Source organism: Ranitomeya imitator, chromosome 2 (genome assembly GCF_032444005.1).
Source record: "Ranitomeya imitator isolate aRanImi1 chromosome 2, aRanImi1.pri, whole genome shotgun sequence".
In the NCBI taxonomy this organism is placed as follows: Eukaryota; Metazoa; Chordata; class Amphibia; order Anura; family Dendrobatidae; genus Ranitomeya; species Ranitomeya imitator.
The window spans coordinates 1,459,840-1,477,139 of NC_091283.1; the positions used below are offsets into that span (position 1 = coordinate 1,459,840).

General features: G+C 55.2%; 1 protein-coding gene across 4 annotated transcripts in view; it reads left to right on the forward strand.

The window, feature by feature from the left end:
• Positions 1–1,597: 1,597 nt before the first annotated feature.
• Positions 1,598–17,300, forward strand: part of DIAPH2 (diaphanous related formin 2) — a 1,874,941-nt gene continuing 1,859,238 nt past the window's right edge. For all 4 annotated transcript variants that reach the window (XM_069746079.1, XM_069746080.1, XM_069746081.1 and 1 more), the window contains exon 1: positions 1,598–4,893. In XM_069746079.1, coding sequence (XP_069602180.1) covers positions 4,771–4,893 — 123 coding nt within the window. In that variant the 5' untranslated portion in view covers positions 1,598–4,770. The remainder of the gene's footprint in view (positions 4,894–17,300) is intronic.

Sequence of the window (17,300 nt, forward strand, 5' to 3'; positions counted from 1 at the left end):
GGGTCAGAATCGCGGCTGGTTTATGAGGCTGTTGTCTGGGTCAGAACCGCGGCTCGTCTATGAGGCTGTTGTCTGGATCAGAACCGCGGCTCGTCTATGAGGCTGTTGTCTGGATCAGAACCGCGGCTCGTCTATGAGGCTGTTGTCTGGATCAGAACCGCGGCTAGTCTATGCGGCTGTTGTTTTGGTCAGAACCACGGCTAATCTATGCGGCTATTGTCTGGGTCAGATCTGCGGCTCGTCAATGCGTCTGTTGTCTGTGTCAGAACCGCGGCTCGTCTATGCGGCTGTTGTCTGGGTCAGAACCCCGGCTCGTCTATGCGGCTGTTGTCTGGGTCAGAACTGCGGCTCGTCTATGCGGCTGTTTTGGTTAGAACCGCGGCTCATCTATGAGGCTGTTGTTTTGGTCAGAACCGCGGCTCGTCTATGCAGCTGTTGTTTTGGTCAGAACCGCGGCCGGTCTGAGGTTGTTGTCTGGGTCAGAACCGCGGCTGATCTATGCGGCTGTTGTCTGGGTCAGAACCACGGCTGGTCTATGCGTCTGTTGTCTGTGTCAGAACCGCGGCTCGTCTATGAGGTTATTGTCTGGATCAGAACCGCGGCTAGTCTATGCGGCTGTTGTTTTGGTCAGAACAGTGGCTAGTATATGCGGCTGTTGTCTGGGTCAGAATCGCGGCTGGTTTATGAGGCTGTTGTCTTGGTCAGAATTGCGGCTGGTTTATGAGGCTGTTGTCTGGGTCAGAACCACGGCTCGTCTATGAGGTTATTGTCTGGATCAGAACTGCGGCTAGTCTATGCGGCTGTTGTTTTGGTCAGAACGGCAGCTAGTATATGCGGCTGTTGTGTGGGTCAGATCTGCGGCTCGTCAATGCGTCTGTTGTCTGTGTCAGAACCGCGGCTGGTCTATGCGGCTGTTGTCTTGGTCAGAATTGCGGCTGGTTTATGAGGCTGTTGTCTGGGTCAGAACCGCGGCTCGTCTATGTGGCTGTTGTCTGTGTCAGAACTGCGGATGGTTTATGAGGCTGTTGTCTGGGTCAGAACCGTGGCTCGTCAATGCGTCTGTCTGTGTCAGAACCGCGGCTTGTCTATGCGGCTGTTGTCCGGGTCAGAACCGCGGCTCGTCTATGCGGCTGTTGTTTTGGTAAGAACCGCGGCCGGTCTGAGGTTGTTGTCTGGGTCAGAACCGCGGCTCGTCTATGCAGCTGTTGTTTTGGTCAGAACCGCGGCCGGTCTGAGGTTGTTGTCTGGGTCAGAACCGCGGCTGCTCTATGCAGCCGTTGTCTGGGTCAGAACCGCGGCCGGTCTGAGGTTGTTGTCTGGGTCAGAACCGCGGCTGGTCTATGCGGCCGTTGTCTGGGTCAGAACCGCGGCTCGTCTATGCATCTGTTTTGGTCAGATCCGCGGCTCGTCAATGCGTCTGTTTTCTGGGTCAGAACCGCGGCTGGTTTGTGCACTGCAGTCCACACTCTCTGAGCATTGGGGTCTCCGGCATTTTGTTCTGCACAGCAAGTTTTCAGGTTCTGTTCGCTCAATCTTCTCTTTATGATTAAAAAAATATACAAAATAATATAAAATAAACTGTGAAGACGACTGACGTTTAACAAATGCTGATGTTTTATCGCATTTTTAGTCAATTCTCAGGTAAAACCAAAGAGCAGGAGAGGGTTAATCATCAGCCTCACAGATGTGAATCCTCCCTGGATACAATGTATCAAACAGTAAACAATAAACAGAAGTGGAGACAAGAAGGGAGGACAGGGGTGACGTCATTGCTGGGATTTCCTAACTCTGGGCTGCAGATTGGGGCCCAGGATGAGCTGCACCGGGGCTCGGATACAGAGGGGCCCGGATACAGAGGGGCCCGGATACAGAGAGGCCCGGATACAGAGGGGCCCGGATACAGAGGGGCTCGGATACAGAGGGGCTCGGATACAGAGGGGCCCGGATACAGAGGGGCCCGGATACAGAGAGGCCCGGATACAGAGGGGCCCGGATACAGAGGGGCCCGGATACAGAGAGGCCCGGATACAGAGAGGCCCGGATACAGAGGGGCCCGGATACAGAGAGGCCCGGATACAGAGAGGACCGGATACAGAGGGGCTCGGATACAGAGGGGCCCGGATACAGAGGGGCTCGGATACAGAGGGGCTCGGATACAGAGGGGCCCGGATACAGAGGGGCCCGGATACAGAGAGGCCCGGATACAGAGGGGCCCGGATACAGAGAGGCTCGGATACAGAGGGGCTCGGATACAGAGGGGCTCGGATACAGAGGGGCTCGGATACAGAGGGGCCCGGATACAGAGGGGCCCGGATACAGAGAGGCCCGGATACAGAGGGGCCCGGATACAGAGGGGCTCGGATACAGAGGGGCTCGGATACAGAGGGGCCCGGATACAGAGGGGCTCGGATACAGAGGGGCCCGGATACAGAGGGGCCCGGATACAGAGGGGACCGGATACAGAGGGGACCGGATACAGAGGGGACCGGATACAGAGGGGACCGGATACAGAGAGGCCCGGATACAGAGAGGCCCGGATACAGAGAGGCCCGGATACAGAGGGGCTCGGATACAGAGGGGCTCGGATACAGAGGGGCTCGGATACAGAGGGGCTCGGATACAGAGAGGCTCGGATACAGAGAGGCCCGGATACAGAGAGGCCCGGATACAGAGAGGCCCGGATACAGAGGGGCTCGGATACAGAGAGGCCCGGATACAGAGGGGCTCGGATACAGAGGGGCTCGGATACAGAGGGGCTCAGATACAGAGAGGCCCAGATACAGAGGGGCTCAGATACAGAGAGGCCCGGATACAGAGGGGCTCAGATACACATAGATACAGAGAGGCTCAGATACAGAGAGGCCCAGATACAGAGGGGCTCAGATACAGAGGGGCTCAGATACAGAGGGGCTCAGATACAGAGAGGCTCGGATACACATAGATACAGAGAGGCTCAGATACAGAGAGGCCCAGATACAGAGAGGCTCAGATACACATAGATAGAGAGGCCCAGGTACAGAGAGGCTCAGATACACATAGATACAGAGAGGCTCAGATACAGAGAGGCCCAGGTACAGAGAGGCTCAGATACACATAGATACAGAGAGGCTCAGATACACATAGATACAGAGAGGCCCAGATACAGAGAGGCCCAGATACAGAGAGGCCCAGATACACATAGATACAGAGAGGCTCAGATACAGAGAGGCCCAGATACAGAGAGGCTCAGATACACATAGATACAGAGAGGCTCAGATACAGAGAGGCCCAGATACAGAGAGGCCCAGATACACATAGATACAGAGAGGCTCAGATACAGAGAGGCTCAGATACAGAGAGGCTCAGATACAGAGAGGCCCAGATACAGAGGGGCTCAGATACAGAGGGGCTCAGATACAGAGGGGCTCAGATACAGAGAGGCTCAGATACAGAGAGGCCCAGATACAGAGAGGCTCAGATACACATAGATAGAGAGGCCCAGGTACAGAGAGGCTCAGATACAGAGAGGCCCAGGTACAGAGAGGCTCAGATACACATAGATACAGAGAGGCTCAGATACACATAGATACAGAGAGGCCCAGATACAGAGAGGCCCAGATACAGAGAGGCCCAGATACACATAGATACAGAGAGGCTCAGATACAGAGAGGCCCAGATACAGAGAGGCTCAGATACACATAGATACAGAGAGGCTCAGATACAGAGAGGCCCAGATACAGAGAGGCTCAGATACACATAGATAGAGAGGCCCAGGTACAGAGAGGCTCAGATACACATAGATACAGAGAGGCCCAGATACAGAGAGGCCCAGATACACATAGATACAGAGAGGCTCAGATACAGAGAGGCCCAGATACAGAGGGGCTCAGATACAGAGAGGCCCGGATACAGAGAGGCCCAGATACACATAGATACAGAGAGGCTCAGATACAGAGAGGCCCAGATACAGAGGGGCTCAGATACACATAGATACAGAGGGGCTCAGATACAGAGAGGCTCGGATACAGATAGGTCCTTGATTGTGCAGCCTGGAGACTCACATCCTGGTAGGGAGGAGGGGGCTCAGCTGACATCTGCTTCCTCTGCTGCCTTAAAGGGACAGTAACTATATAGACAGAGGAGGAAAACAGAGAAAAGGCTTCAGGCATGGAAACAACCAGGACTGGAGGAGGCTGAGGGTCCTCTGGAGGAGTGGGTGCCAGGGCTGCAGGGGGCTGAGGGTCCTCTGGAGGAGTGGGTCCAGGGCTGGTGAAGGCTGTAGGGGTCCTCTGGAGGAGTGGGTGCCAGGGCTGCAGGGGGCTGAGGGTCCTCTGGAGGAGTGGGTGCCAGGGCTGCAGGGGGCTGAGGGTCCTCTGGAGGAGTGGGTCCAGGGCTGGTGAAGGCTGTAGGGGTCCTCTGGAGGAGTGGGTCCAGGGCTGGTGAAGGCTGTAGGGGTCCTCTGGAGGAGTGGGTCCAGGGCTGGTGAAGGCTGTAGGGGTCCTCTGGAGGAGTGGGTCCAGGGCTGGTGAAGGCTGTAGGGGTCCTCTGGAGGAGGGGTCCAGGGCTGGTGAAGGCTGTAGGGGTCCTCTGGAGGAGGGGGTCCAGGCTCAGCAGGGGTCACATCTGCTCTGGGACGCTGTGGAGCAGCCGCCTGCTAGTAGTGAGGGCAGAGCCAGTATAGGAGCTGCCAGGAGGCGGTGTCTCCTCACCCTGCGCCCTCCTTCCCCGCCCGCCGCTGGGTGACACGGATTTGACAAGTGGATTGTTGGGGGGATTTTCTAAAAGCAAATAATGGAGACCCAGCAGGCAGCTGGCGGAGGAGAGGACTCCCCGGGGAAGAACCCAGAGCTGCTGGGCGGCAGAAATCCAAAAAGAAAATCTAATGATCAAGAGGACAAGAACAAACCCAAGCTGGTGAGTGGAGCCTGTGCTGTGCCTCCTGGCTGTGCCTCCTGTGGCTCCTGTGCCTCTTGGCTGTGGCTCCTGTGCCTCCTGGCTGAGGCTCCTGGCTGTGGCTCCTGTGCCTCTTGGCTGTGGCTCCTGGCTGTGGCTCCTGTGCCTCCTGGCTGTGGCTCCTGTGCCTCCTGGCTGTGCCTCCTGTGCCTCCTGGCTGTGGCTCCTGTGCCTCCTGGCTGTGGCTCCTGTGCCTCCTGGCTGTGGCTCCTGGCTGTGGCTCCTGTGCCTCCTGGCTGTGCCTCCTGGCTCTGCCTCCTGGCTGTGCCTGCTGGCTGTGGCTCCTGTGCCTCCTGGCTGTGCCTCCTGGCTGTGCCTCCTGGCTGTGGCTCCTGTGCCTCCTGGCTGTGCCTCCTGGCTGTGCCTCCTGGCTGTGGCTCCTGTGCCTCCTGGCTGTGCCTCCTGGCTGTGGCTCCTGTGCCTCCTGGCTGTGGCTCCTGTGCCTCCTGGCTGTGGCTCCTGGCTGTGGCTCCTGGCTGTGGCTCCTGTGCCTCCTGGCTGTGGCTCCTGGCTGTGGCTCCTGTGCCTCCTGGCTGTGGCTCCTGGCTGTGGCTCCTGTGCCTTCTGGCTGTGGCTCCTGGCTGTGGCTCTTGTGCCTCCTGGCTGTGCCTCCTGGCTGTGGCTCCTGTGCCTCCTGGCTGTGCCTCCTTGCTGTGCCTCCTGGCTGTGCCTGCTGGCTGTGGCTCCTGTGCCTCCTGGCTGTGCCTCCTGGCTGTGCCTGCTGGCTGTGGCTCCTGTGCCTCCTGGCTGTGCCTCCTGGCTGTGGCTCCTGTGCCTCCTGGCTGTGGCTCCTGGCTGTGCCTCCTGGCTGTGGCTCCTGTGCCTCCTGGCTGTGGCTCCTGTGCCTCCTGGCTGTGGCTCCTGGCTGTGGCTCCTGTGCCTCCTGGCTGTGCCTCCTGGCTGTGCCTCCTGGCTGTGGCTCCTGGCTGTGGCTCCTGTGCCTCCTGGCTGTGCCTCCTGGCTCTGGCTCCTGGCTGTGGCTCCTGTGCCTCCTGGCTGTGCCTCCTGGCTCTGGCTCCTGGCTGTGGCTCCTGTGCCTCCTGGCTCTGGCTCCTGTGCCTCTTGGCTGTGGCTCCTGGCTGTGGCTCCTGGCTGTGGCTCCTGTGCCTCTTGGCTGTGGCTCCTGGCTGTGGCTCCTGTGCCTCTTGGCTGTGGCTCCTGGCTGTGGCTCCTGTGCCTCTTGGCTGTGCCTCCTGGCTGTGCCTCTTGGCTGTGCCTCTTGGCTGTGCCTCCTGGCTGAGGCTCCTGGCTGTGGCTCCTGTGGCTCCTGGCTGTGGCTCCTGGCTGTGGCTCCTGGCTGTGCCTCCTGGCTGTGCCTCCTGTGCCTCCTGGCTGTGCCTCCTGGCTGTGGCTCCTGTGCCTCCTGGCTGTGGCTCCTGGCTGTGGCTCCTGTGCCTCCTGGCTGTGCCTGCTGGGCTGGCTGTTCCTCCTGGCTGTGCCTCCTGGCTGTGGCTCCTGTGCCTCCTGGCTGTGCCTCCTGGCTGTGGCTCCTGTGCCTCCTGGCTGTGCCTCCTGGCTGTGGCTCCTGGCTGTGGCTCCTGTGCCTCCTGGCTGTGCCTCCTTGCTGTGGCTCCTGTGGCTCCTGTGCCTCCTGGCTGTGCCTCCTGGCTGTGGCTCCTGGCTGTGGCTCCTGTGCCTCCTGGCTGTGGCTCTGGCTCCTGGCTGTGGCTCCTGTGCCTCCTGGCTGTGACTCCTGGCTCTGGCTCCTGTGGCTCCTGGCTGTGGCTCCTGGCTGTGGCTCCTGGCTGTGGCTCCTGTGCCTCTTGGCTGTGGCTCCTGGCTGTGGCTCCTGTGCCTCTTGGCTGTGGCTCCTGGCTGTGGCTCCTGTGCCTCTTGGCTGTGCCTCCTGGCTGTGCCTCCTGGCTGTGGCTCCTGGCTGTGGCTCCTGTGCCTCCTGGCTGAGGCTCCTGGCTGTGGCTCCTGTGCCTCCTGGCTGTGCCTCCTGGCTGTGCCTCCTGTGCCTCCTGGCTGTGGCTCCTGTGCCTCCTGGCTGTGGCTCCTGGCTGTGGCTCCTGTGCCTCCTGGCTGTGCCTCCTGGCTGTGCCTCCTGGCTGTGGCTCCTGTGCCTCCTGGCTGTGCCTCCTGGCTGTGCCTCCTGGCTGTGGCTCCTGTGCCTCCTGGCTGTGCCTCCTGGCTGTGGCTCCTGTGCCTCCTGGCTGTGCCTCCTGGCTGTGCCTGCTGGCTGTGGCTCCTGTGCCTCCTGGCTGTGCCTCCTGGCTGTGCCTCCTGGCTGTGGCTCCTGTGCCTCCTGGCTGTGGCTCCTGTGCCTCCTGGCTGTGGCTCCTGGCTGTGGCTCCTGGCTGTGGCTCCTGTGCCTCCTGGCTGTGGCTCCTGGCTGTGGCTCCTGTGCCTCCTGGCTGTGCCTCCTGGCTCTGCCTCCTGGCTGTGCCTGCTGGCTGTGGCTCCTGTGCCTCCTGGCTGTGCCTCCTGGCTGTGCCTCCTGGCTGTGGCTCCTGTGCCTCCTGGCTGTGCCTCCTGGCTGTGCCTCCTGGCTGTGGCTCCTGTGCCTCCTGGCTGTGCCTCCTGGCTGTGGCTCCTGTGCCTCCTGGCTGTGGCTCCTGTGCCTCCTGGCTGTGGCTCCTGGCTGTGGCTCCTGGCTGTGGCTCCTGTGCCTCCTGGCTGTGGCTCCTGGCTGTGGCTCCTGTGCCTCCTGGCTGTGGCTCCTGGCTGTGGCTCCTGTGCCTTCTGGCTGTGGCTCCTGGCTGTGGCTCTTGTGCCTCCTGGCTGTGCCTCCTGGCTGTGGCTCCTGTGCCTCCTGGCTGTGCCTCCTTGCTGTGCCTCCTGGCTGTGCCTGCTGGCTGTGGCTCCTGTGCCTCCTGGCTGTGCCTCCTGGCTGTGCCTGCTGGCTGTGGCTCCTGTGCCTCCTGGCTGTGCCTCCTGGCTGTGGCTCCTGTGCCTCCTGGCTGTGGCTCCTGGCTGTGCCTCCTGGCTGTGGCTCCTGTGCCTCCTGGCTGTGGCTCCTGTGCCTCCTGGCTGTGGCTCCTGGCTGTGGCTCCTGTGCCTCCTGGCTGTGCCTCCTGGCTGTGCCTCCTGGCTGTGGCTCCTGGCTGTGGCTCCTGTGCCTCCTGGCTGTGCCTCCTGGCTCTGGCTCCTGGCTGTGGCTCCTGTGCCTCCTGGCTGTGCCTCCTGGCTCTGGCTCCTGGCTGTGGCTCCTGTGCCTCCTGGCTCTGGCTCCTGTGCCTCTTGGCTGTGGCTCCTGGCTGTGGCTCCTGGCTGTGGCTCCTGTGCCTCTTGGCTGTGGCTCCTGGCTGTGGCTCCTGTGCCTCTTGGCTGTGGCTCCTGGCTGTGGCTCCTGTGCCTCTTGGCTGTGCCTCCTGGCTGTGCCTCCTGGCTGTGCCTCTTGGCTGTGCCTCTTGGCTGTGCCTCCTGGCTGAGGCTCCTGGCTGTGGCTCCTGTGGCTCCTGGCTGTGGCTCCTGGCTGTGGCTCCTGGCTGTGCCTCCTGGCTGTGCCTCCTGTGCCTCCTGGCTGTGCCTCCTGGCTGTGGCTCCTGTGCCTCCTGGCTGTGGCTCCTGGCTGTGGCTCCTGTGCCTCCTGGCTGTGCCTGCTGGGCTGGCTGTTCCTCCTGGCTGTGCCTCCTGGCTGTGGCTCCTGTGCCTCCTGGCTGTGCCTCCTGGCTGTGGCTCCTGTGCCTCCTGGCTGTGCCTCCTGGCTGTGGCTCCTGGCTGTGGCTCCTGTGCCTCCTGGCTGTGCCTCCTTGCTGTGGCTCCTGTGGCTCCTGTGCCTCCTGGCTGTGCCTCCTGGCTGTGGCTCCTGGCTGTGGCTCCTGTGCCTCCTGGCTGTGGCTCTGGCTCCTGGCTGTGGCTCCTGTGCCTCCTGGCTGTGACTCCTGGCTCTGGCTCCTGTGGCTCCTGGCTGTGGCTCCTGGCTGTGGCTCCTGGCTGTGGCTCCTGTGCCTCTTGGCTGTGGCTCCTGGCTGTGGCTCCTGTGCCTCTTGGCTGTGGCTCCTGGCTGTGGCTCCTGTGCCTCTTGGCTGTGCCTCCTGGCTGTGCCTCCTGGCTGTGGCTCCTGGCTGTGGCTCCTGTGCCTCCTGGCTGAGGCTCCTGGCTGTGGCTCCTGTGCCTCCTGGCTGTGCCTCCTGGCTGTGCCTCCTGTGCCTCCTGGCTGTGGCTCCTGTGCCTCCTGGCTGTGGCTCCTGGCTGTGGCTCCTGTGCCTCCTGGCTGTGCCTCCTGGCTGTGCCTGCTGGCTGTGGCTCCTGTGCCTCCTGGCTGTGCCTCCTGGCTGTGCCTCCTGGCTGTGGCTCCTGTGCCTCCTGGCTGTGCCTCCTGGCTGTGGCTCCTGTGCCTCCTGGCTGTGCCTCCTGGCTGTGCCTGCTGGCTGTGGCTCCTGTGCCTCCTGGCTGTGCCTCCTGGCTGTGCCTCCTGGCTGTGGCTCCTGTGCCTCCTGGCTGTGGCTCCTGTGCCTCCTGGCTGTGGCTCCTGGCTGTGGCTCCTGGCTGTGGCTCCTGTGCCTCCTGGCTGTGGCTCCTGGCTGTGGCTCCTGTGCCTCCTGGCTGTGCCTCCTGGCTGTGGCTCCTGTGCCTCCTGGCTGTGGCTCCTGGCTGTGGCTCTTGTGCCTCCTGGCTGTGCCTCCTGGCTGTGGCTCCTGTGCCTCCTGGCTGTGGCTCCTGGTTGTGGCTCCTGTGGCTCCTGGTTGTGGCTCCTGTGCCTCCTGGCTGTGCCTCCTGGCTGTGCCTCCTGTGCCTCCTTGCTGTGCCTCCTGGCTGTGCCTGCTGGCTGTGGCTCCTGTGCCTCCTGGCTGTGCCTCCTGGCTGTGCCTGCTGGCTGTGGCTCCTGTGCCTCCTGGCTGTGCCTCCTGGCTGTGCCTCCTGGCTGTGGCTCCTGTGCCTCCTGGCTGTGGCTCCTGGCTGTGCCTCCTGGCTGTGGCTCCTGTGCCTCCTGGCTGTGGCTCCTGGCTGTGCCTCCTGGCTGTGGCTCCTGGCTGTGCCTCCTGGCTATGGCTCCTGTGCCTCCTGGCTGTGGCTCCTGTGCCTGCTGGCTGTGGCTCCTGTGCCTCCTGGCTGTGGCTCCTGTGCCTCCTGGCTGTGGCTCCTGTGCCTCCTGGCTGTGGCTCCTGTGCCTCCTGGCTGTGGCTCCTGTGCCTCCTGGCTGTGGCTCCTGGCTGTGCCTCCTGGCTGTGGCTCCTGGCTGTGCCTCCTGGCTGTGGCTCCTGTGCCTCCTGGCTGTGGCTCCTGTGCCTGCTGGCTGGTGCTCCTGTGCCTCCTGGCTGTGGCTCCTGTGCCTCCTGGCTGTGGCTCCTGTGCCTCCTGGCTGTGGCTCCTGGCTGTGCCTCCTGGCTGTGGCTCCTGGCTGTGCCTCCTGGCTGGTGCTCCTGTGCCTCCTGGCTGTGGCTCCTGTGCCTGCTGGCTGTGGCTATTGTGCCTCCTGTGCCCACCTCGGGGTCTGTCTATGCCTCTGTGCCCCCTCTGCCTCCTCTTCCTAGGTGATGCTGGGAGAGGGAGGAGAGGTCTGCCCAGCCATAGAAAGGAGGGGAGGACTCTGCATGCTCAGGCTGTCACATTGTGAGACCTCCAGATCTGAGCCTGATGTCAGGGGAGGAGGTTGAGGGTCCCAGCTGCAGAAGCCCCCTGAACCCTGAGGCCTGGTGCGGGCACAGCTGCCCTGACGCTGATACAAGTCGCTGCGATGTTTTTATTTTCTTATTGAATATGAAGATGAAACACAAAGTAATTTATTGTCACGAACGTTCAGCAGAAAATGATTCATCACATGACCGCACATTGCTGAAACTTGTGGACTTACAGAACTCCTCGACCTCCTCCTCGACCACCTCCTCGACCACCTCCTCAGTGTTTATCATCTTACTAGATGGCATTCCTCATACAGCAACTGCTCATTTTCACTTTCTTCACACCTAATTCTTCTCTTTTCCATTAGGTCTCTGAAATCATGTAATTAAAAACTTCTTCTAAACTCGATGTAAAAATAGGAGGTCTCTCTTTCTCTGCCTGAGTCATCATTGGAACTACAATCACTGACCAAAGGAAGAGCACTAAAACTAAGAAGGAAGAACAACTGGGTCAGGAGTGGAAGAGGACCTGGAGTTCAGCTGTAGGGACTTTCCAGACATGTAGGATTGTAGTTCTAATGATGACTCATGCTGGGAAAAGAGACTTACTGCTTCTACATAGAGCTTAGAAGAATTCAGATTGTCAGTTTTTAATCACGTGATGTCATAGACTTAATGGAAAAGGGAAGAACTGTCTGGGTAGAAAGAGAAAATCAGCAATTGTAAGAACACAATGCAGTATAATATGGTTACTGAAATATTTGAATGGAAAAAGTGTTCTTTAAAGTGAAAACTTGTGTGTAAGTTTCATCTAAATTGGTCATTGTACAAATGTTTTAAAAAGTCACCTTGAAAATAGTCTAATTGCGTTACTGATCCTGAGTTACCTCCTGTATTATACTCCAGAGCTGCACTCACTATTCTGCTGGTGCAGTCACTGTGTACACACATTACATTACTGATCCTGAGTTACATCCTGTATTATACTCCAGAGCTGCACTCACTATTCTGCTGGTGCAGTCACTGTGTACATACATTACATTACTGATCCGGAGTTACATCCTGTATTATACTCCAGAGCTGCACTCACTATTCTGCTGGTGCAGTCACTGTGTACATACATTACTGATCCGGAGTTACCTCCTGTATTATACTCCAGAGCTGCACTCACTATTCTGCTGGTGCAGTCACTGTGTACATACATTACTGATCCGGAGTTACCTCCTGTATTATACTCCAGAGCAGCACTCACTGTTCTGTTGGTGCAGTCACTATGTACATACATTACATTACTGATCCGGAGTTACATCCTGTATTATACTCCAGAGCTGCACTCACTATTCTGCTGGTGCAGTCACTGTGTACATACATTACATTACTGATCCTGAGTTACACCCTGTATTATACTCCAGAGCTGCACTCACTATTCTGCTGGTGCAGTCACTGTATACATTACATTACTGATCCGGAGTTACATCCTGTATTATACTCCAGAGCTGCACTCACTATTCTGCTGGTGCTGTCACTGTGTACATACATTACATTACTGATCCTGAGTTACATCCTGTATTATACCCCAGAGCTGCACTCACTATTCTGCTGGTGCAGTCACTGTGTACATACATTACATTACTGATCCTGAGTTACACCCTGTATTATACTCCAGAGCTGCACTCACTATTCTGCTGCTGCAGTCACTGTGTAAATACATTACTGATCCTGAGTTACATCCTGTATTATACCCCAGAGCTGCACTCACTATTCTGCTGGTGCAGTCACTGTGTACATACATTACATTACTGATCCGGAGTTACATCCTGTATTATACTCCAGAGCTGCACTCACTATTCTGCTGGTGCAGTCACTGTGTACATACATTACATTACTGATCCTGAGTTACACCCTGTATTATACTCCAGAGCTGCACTCACTATTCTGCTGTGCAGTCACTGTGTACATACATTACATTACTGATCCTGAGTTACCTCCTGTATTATACTCCAGAGCTGCACTCACTATTCTGCTGGTGCATTAGCTGTGTACAGACATACTGCTCCGGTTGCGTTCTCTGCGCCTCGTGCCTTGGTGTTTGTACCTGTGGACGTGAGATCTTTGCTTCCATCTGTAACTTGTGTGATAACTGGATTTCTAGGATTATCTGTAATCCGGCTGCACTGATTTCCACCAGGGAAGGTGAGCAGGGCTGATAACACGACGTCCGGAGGTCTGCTGGCTCCTGGGCCCGTGTCCTGTGCTACTGACTATGGCGGCCTATCTGTAGCCTCGGTGTCACCGGCTCAGCCGCCGCTGTTGTGCAGAGCTGGCTTCTGCCGGGTTGACGCTCGCCGCCGTGGGCTTCTGCCGGGTTGACGCTCGCCGCCGTGGGCTTCTGCCAGGTTGACGCTCGCCGCCGTGGGCTTCTGCCGGGTTGACGCTCGCCGCCGTGGGCTTCTGCCGGGTTGACGCTCGACGCCGTGGGCTTCTGCCGGGTTGACGCTCGCCGTGACGCCTCCTCATGCCATCTGGTTTTATGCCTGGCCTCGTTGCGCCTCCCACTCCTCGTGGATAGAACGTCCATTTCTCCCAGGTGTTACCCACATGGATGACGGAGCGTGGCCTCGTTGCACCGCCCGCTCCTCGCGGATAGATTGTCCTTTTCTCCCAGGTGTTATCCACATGGATGACGGAGCATGGCCTCGTTGCACCGCCCGCTCCTCGCGGATAGAACGTCCAATTCTCCTAGGTATTATCCGCACGGATGATGGAGCGTAGCCTCGTTGGGTGGCCTCCTTGCCTGCCCTCGTTGCGCCGTCCGCTCCTCGCGGATAGAACGTCCAATTCTCCTAGGTATTATCCGCACGGATGATGGAGTGAGGCCTTGTTGCGTCGCCCTCTCCTCGCGGGTAGGATGTCCATTACTCCCAGGTGTTATCCACATGGATGAAGGAGCCTGGCCTCGTTGCGCTTCCCGCTCCTCGCGGATAGAGCGTCCATTTCTCCTAGGCTTTATCCCCACGGATGATGGAGTGAGGCCTCGTTGCGTCGCCCTCTCCTCGCGGGTAGGATGTTCATTTCTCCTAGGTGTTATCCGCATTGATGAAGGAGCGTGGCCTCGTTGCGCCGCCTGCTCCTCGCGGATAGAGCGTCCATTTCTCCTAGGTGTTATCCGCATTGATGAAGGAGCCTGGCCTCGTTGCGCCGCTCGCTCCTGGCGGATAGAACATCCATTTCTCCTTGGTGTTATTCCCACGGATGATGGAGTGAGGCCTCGTTGCGTCGCCCTCTCCTCGCGGGTAGGATGTCCATTTCTCCCAGGTGTTATCTGCACGGTTGACTGAGTGTGGCCTCGTTGGGTGGCCTCGTTGCGCCGCTCGCTCCTCGCGGATAGAGCGTCCATTTCTCCTAGGTGTTATTCCCACGGATGATGGAGTGAGGCCTCGTTGTGTCGCCCTCTCCTCGCGGGTAGGATGTCCATTTCTCTCAGGGGTTATCCGCATGGATGACTGAGGGTGGCCTCGTTGCCTGGCCTCATTGCGCCGCCCGCTCCTCACGGATAGAACGTCCACATTAATATTTATGGGACGTTATTGTGTCAGGGACGTGGCTTTTTGGGGCCGTATCACCCAGACGAGTCAGTGGTACAATGTGGGACGGCGCACGGATGACGTCACTACAGACCGGGGCATGTCCGTGATCAACGTAGGAGAAAATCACTGGTGGCATAAACTGTCCACAGCGCTGGGCAGTCCGTGTCTGTGTGCCAGGGACAGTGGTGACGTGTGAACGAGGCTGTGCATTGTGCTCGGCGATTTCTTCACGTCCAGGACAATCACTCGTCTCCTACGCCCGGGCTCGGAGTATTGCAGCGATGGGCATTATCTGGGTACCGCAGACCACTATTTTGCGCTGAGTCACCTCTGCTGGACCCACATGTGGCGGGTTTCCTGAAAGAGGACGGCTTTGTTGATTTGTCACTTCAAAACGCGTCGCGGAATAAACCCGCCGCTATTACAATTCCTGGATTGACGTCTTCTGTACATCGTCAGCGAGTAGAGCCACAATGTCCTTGAGGAATCTACGCCGGTGACCTACAACCCGCGGATCGGCAGCAGCAGAGTCTCACGACTCCTGGATAGTTGGCGCCATCTGATACTTGTCATGGTGACCGGATCAGACCCCGTTCTGCGCTCTCCCCGGGGTTTTAATGGCGGTCATTAGCCTTTCTGAGGGAGCTGATGCTTATGTCAAATTGTGTGATGGCTGATGGTCATGAATGGAAAGAAGTCTGCACTGAGTGATTCCCCGTGACTGGGGGGCTAGGCTGGGGGTCTTTCTTCTGGTATTCACTACACTCCATCACGGGGACTGTCGTGCAGATATTCAGCAACAATTCCAGACCACTTAGACTGAACATTATGGCTTGGGAACCAACAAAAGATACCCAATATTAGGCTTGGGATCCTAGGCAAAGACACCCACCCTCAGGCTTCGGAACCTGCGATAAAGAGACCGCCCGAGGCTCGCTTTGCACGGCTATCGGCCATGGCTCCTAGGCGATGGGGCTGACAATTCTCGAAAGACAGCATTATTACAATTCTTAATAGGATTATAATACCAATTCTTAGGGAATTGGTTGTGGTATAACCACCATGGACCAACGCAAGGGTTTGAATAGTGCAGTTACCAGTCATTGCATATTAATAAATAACACCATGTTCAGTGGCATTTTTCAATTCTTTAACTGAGAGACTCCAAAAAAAGAAACAATGATCATTGTAGAGAAAAATGTGCTCTTTCTAATGATATCAGAATTAATATATTTTAGGGGTACCCTTTTTGAGAAATTTGACCTAAAAATAGGCAAAATTCGTTTTTTTAAAAAAAAGTTTTTCATCATATGTGGGTGTGAATATTTCCACAAATACATATGCTTTGACCGTGATATTGCAGCAATGCAAAGTCATGTAGATGTTTGGTGTACAGGGCAAAGCACCAGTTACTATTGGTTTTTGGTCTTGAGTTATATATGGGCAAAGTTTGGCATAAATTTTATGCGACGCGAATCTACTTTGACACAAAATTGCGGCCAAAATATTGTTTTGTCATAGCCTGTAATAATTTTATCATGTTTGGCAGCAAAAGTTGAGCTAGTATGCCAAATTTCAGCATCATAGCCAGTATAGAACTCTAATGGCTATGTGAGAAAGTTTGCAAAATCCTCTCAGCTGAAGCCGCAGGCTTGGTGGAACCTCCAGTGAAAGGTCAACAGTGCCCAATGTATTTGAGATCTGGCCCTAAAAATTTACAGAACCTCTTTACAAAAATACATGTACATCCTTATAAATTTTCAGCAAAATCGGAGAAGGTCGAGTGGGGACCACTGGTCCACTTGACATGGAATGACCCTATATTCTTGTACATGGGGGCAGTATTATAGTAGTTATATTCTTGTATATAGGAGCAGTATTATAGTAGTTATATTCCTGTACATAGGGGGCAGTATTATAGTAGTTATATTCTTGTATATAGGGGCAGTATTATAGTAGTTATATTCCTGTACATAGGGGGCAGTATTATAGTAGTTATATTCTTGTATATAGGGGGCAGTATTATAGTAGTTATATTCTTGTACATAGGGGGCAGTATTATAGTAGTTATATTCTTGTACATAGGGGGCAGTATTATAGTAGTTATATTCCTGTACATAGGGGGCAGTATTATAGTAGTTATATTCTTGTATATAGGGGCAGTATTATAGTAGTTATATTCTTGTACATAGGGGCAGTATTATAGTAGTTATATTCTTGTACATAGGGGCAGTATTATAGTAGTTATATTCTTGTATATAGGGGCAGTATTATAGTAGTTATATTCTTGTACGTAGGGGCAGTATTATAGTAGTTATATTCTTGTATATAGGGGCAGTATTATAGTAGTTATATTCTTGTACATAGGAGCAGTATTATAGTAGTTATATTCTTGTACATAGGGGCAGTATTATAGCAGTTATATTCTTGTACATAGGAGCAGTATTATAGTAGTTATATTCTTGTATATAGGAGCAGTATTATAGTAGTTATATTCTTGTACATAGGAGCAGTATTATAGTAGTTATATTCTTGTACATAGGGGGCAGTATTATAGTAGTTATATACTATACTATAGTTATAGTAGTTATAGTAGTTATATTCTTGTATAAAGGAGCAGTATTATAGTAGTTATATTCTTGTACATAGGAGCAGTATTATAGTAGTTATATTCTTGTACATAGGAGCAGTATTATAGTAGTTATATTCTTGTACATAGGAGCAGTATTATAGTAGTTATATTCTTGTACATAGAGGCAGTATTATAGTAGTTATATTCTTGTACATAGAGGCAGTATTATAGTAGTTATATTCTTGTACATAGGGGGCAGTATTATAGTAGTTATATTCTTGTACATAGGGAGCAGTATTATAGTAGATATATTCTTGTACATAGGAGCAGTATTATAGTAGTTATATTCTTGTACATAGAGGCAGTATTATAGTAGTTATATTCTTGTACATAGGGAGCAGTATTATAGTAGATATATTCTTGTACATAGGAGCAGTATTATAGTAGTTATATTCTTGTACATAGAGGCAGTATTATAGTAGTTATATTCTTGTACATAGGGGGCAGTATTATAGTAGTTATATTCTTGTACATAGGGAGCAGTATTATAGTAGATATATTCTTGTACAAAGGAGCAGTATTATAGTAGTTATATTCTTGTACATAGGAGCAGTATTATAGTAGTTATATTCTTGTATAAAGGAGCAGTATTATAGTAGTTATAATCTTGTATATAGGAGCAGTATTATAGTAGTTATATTC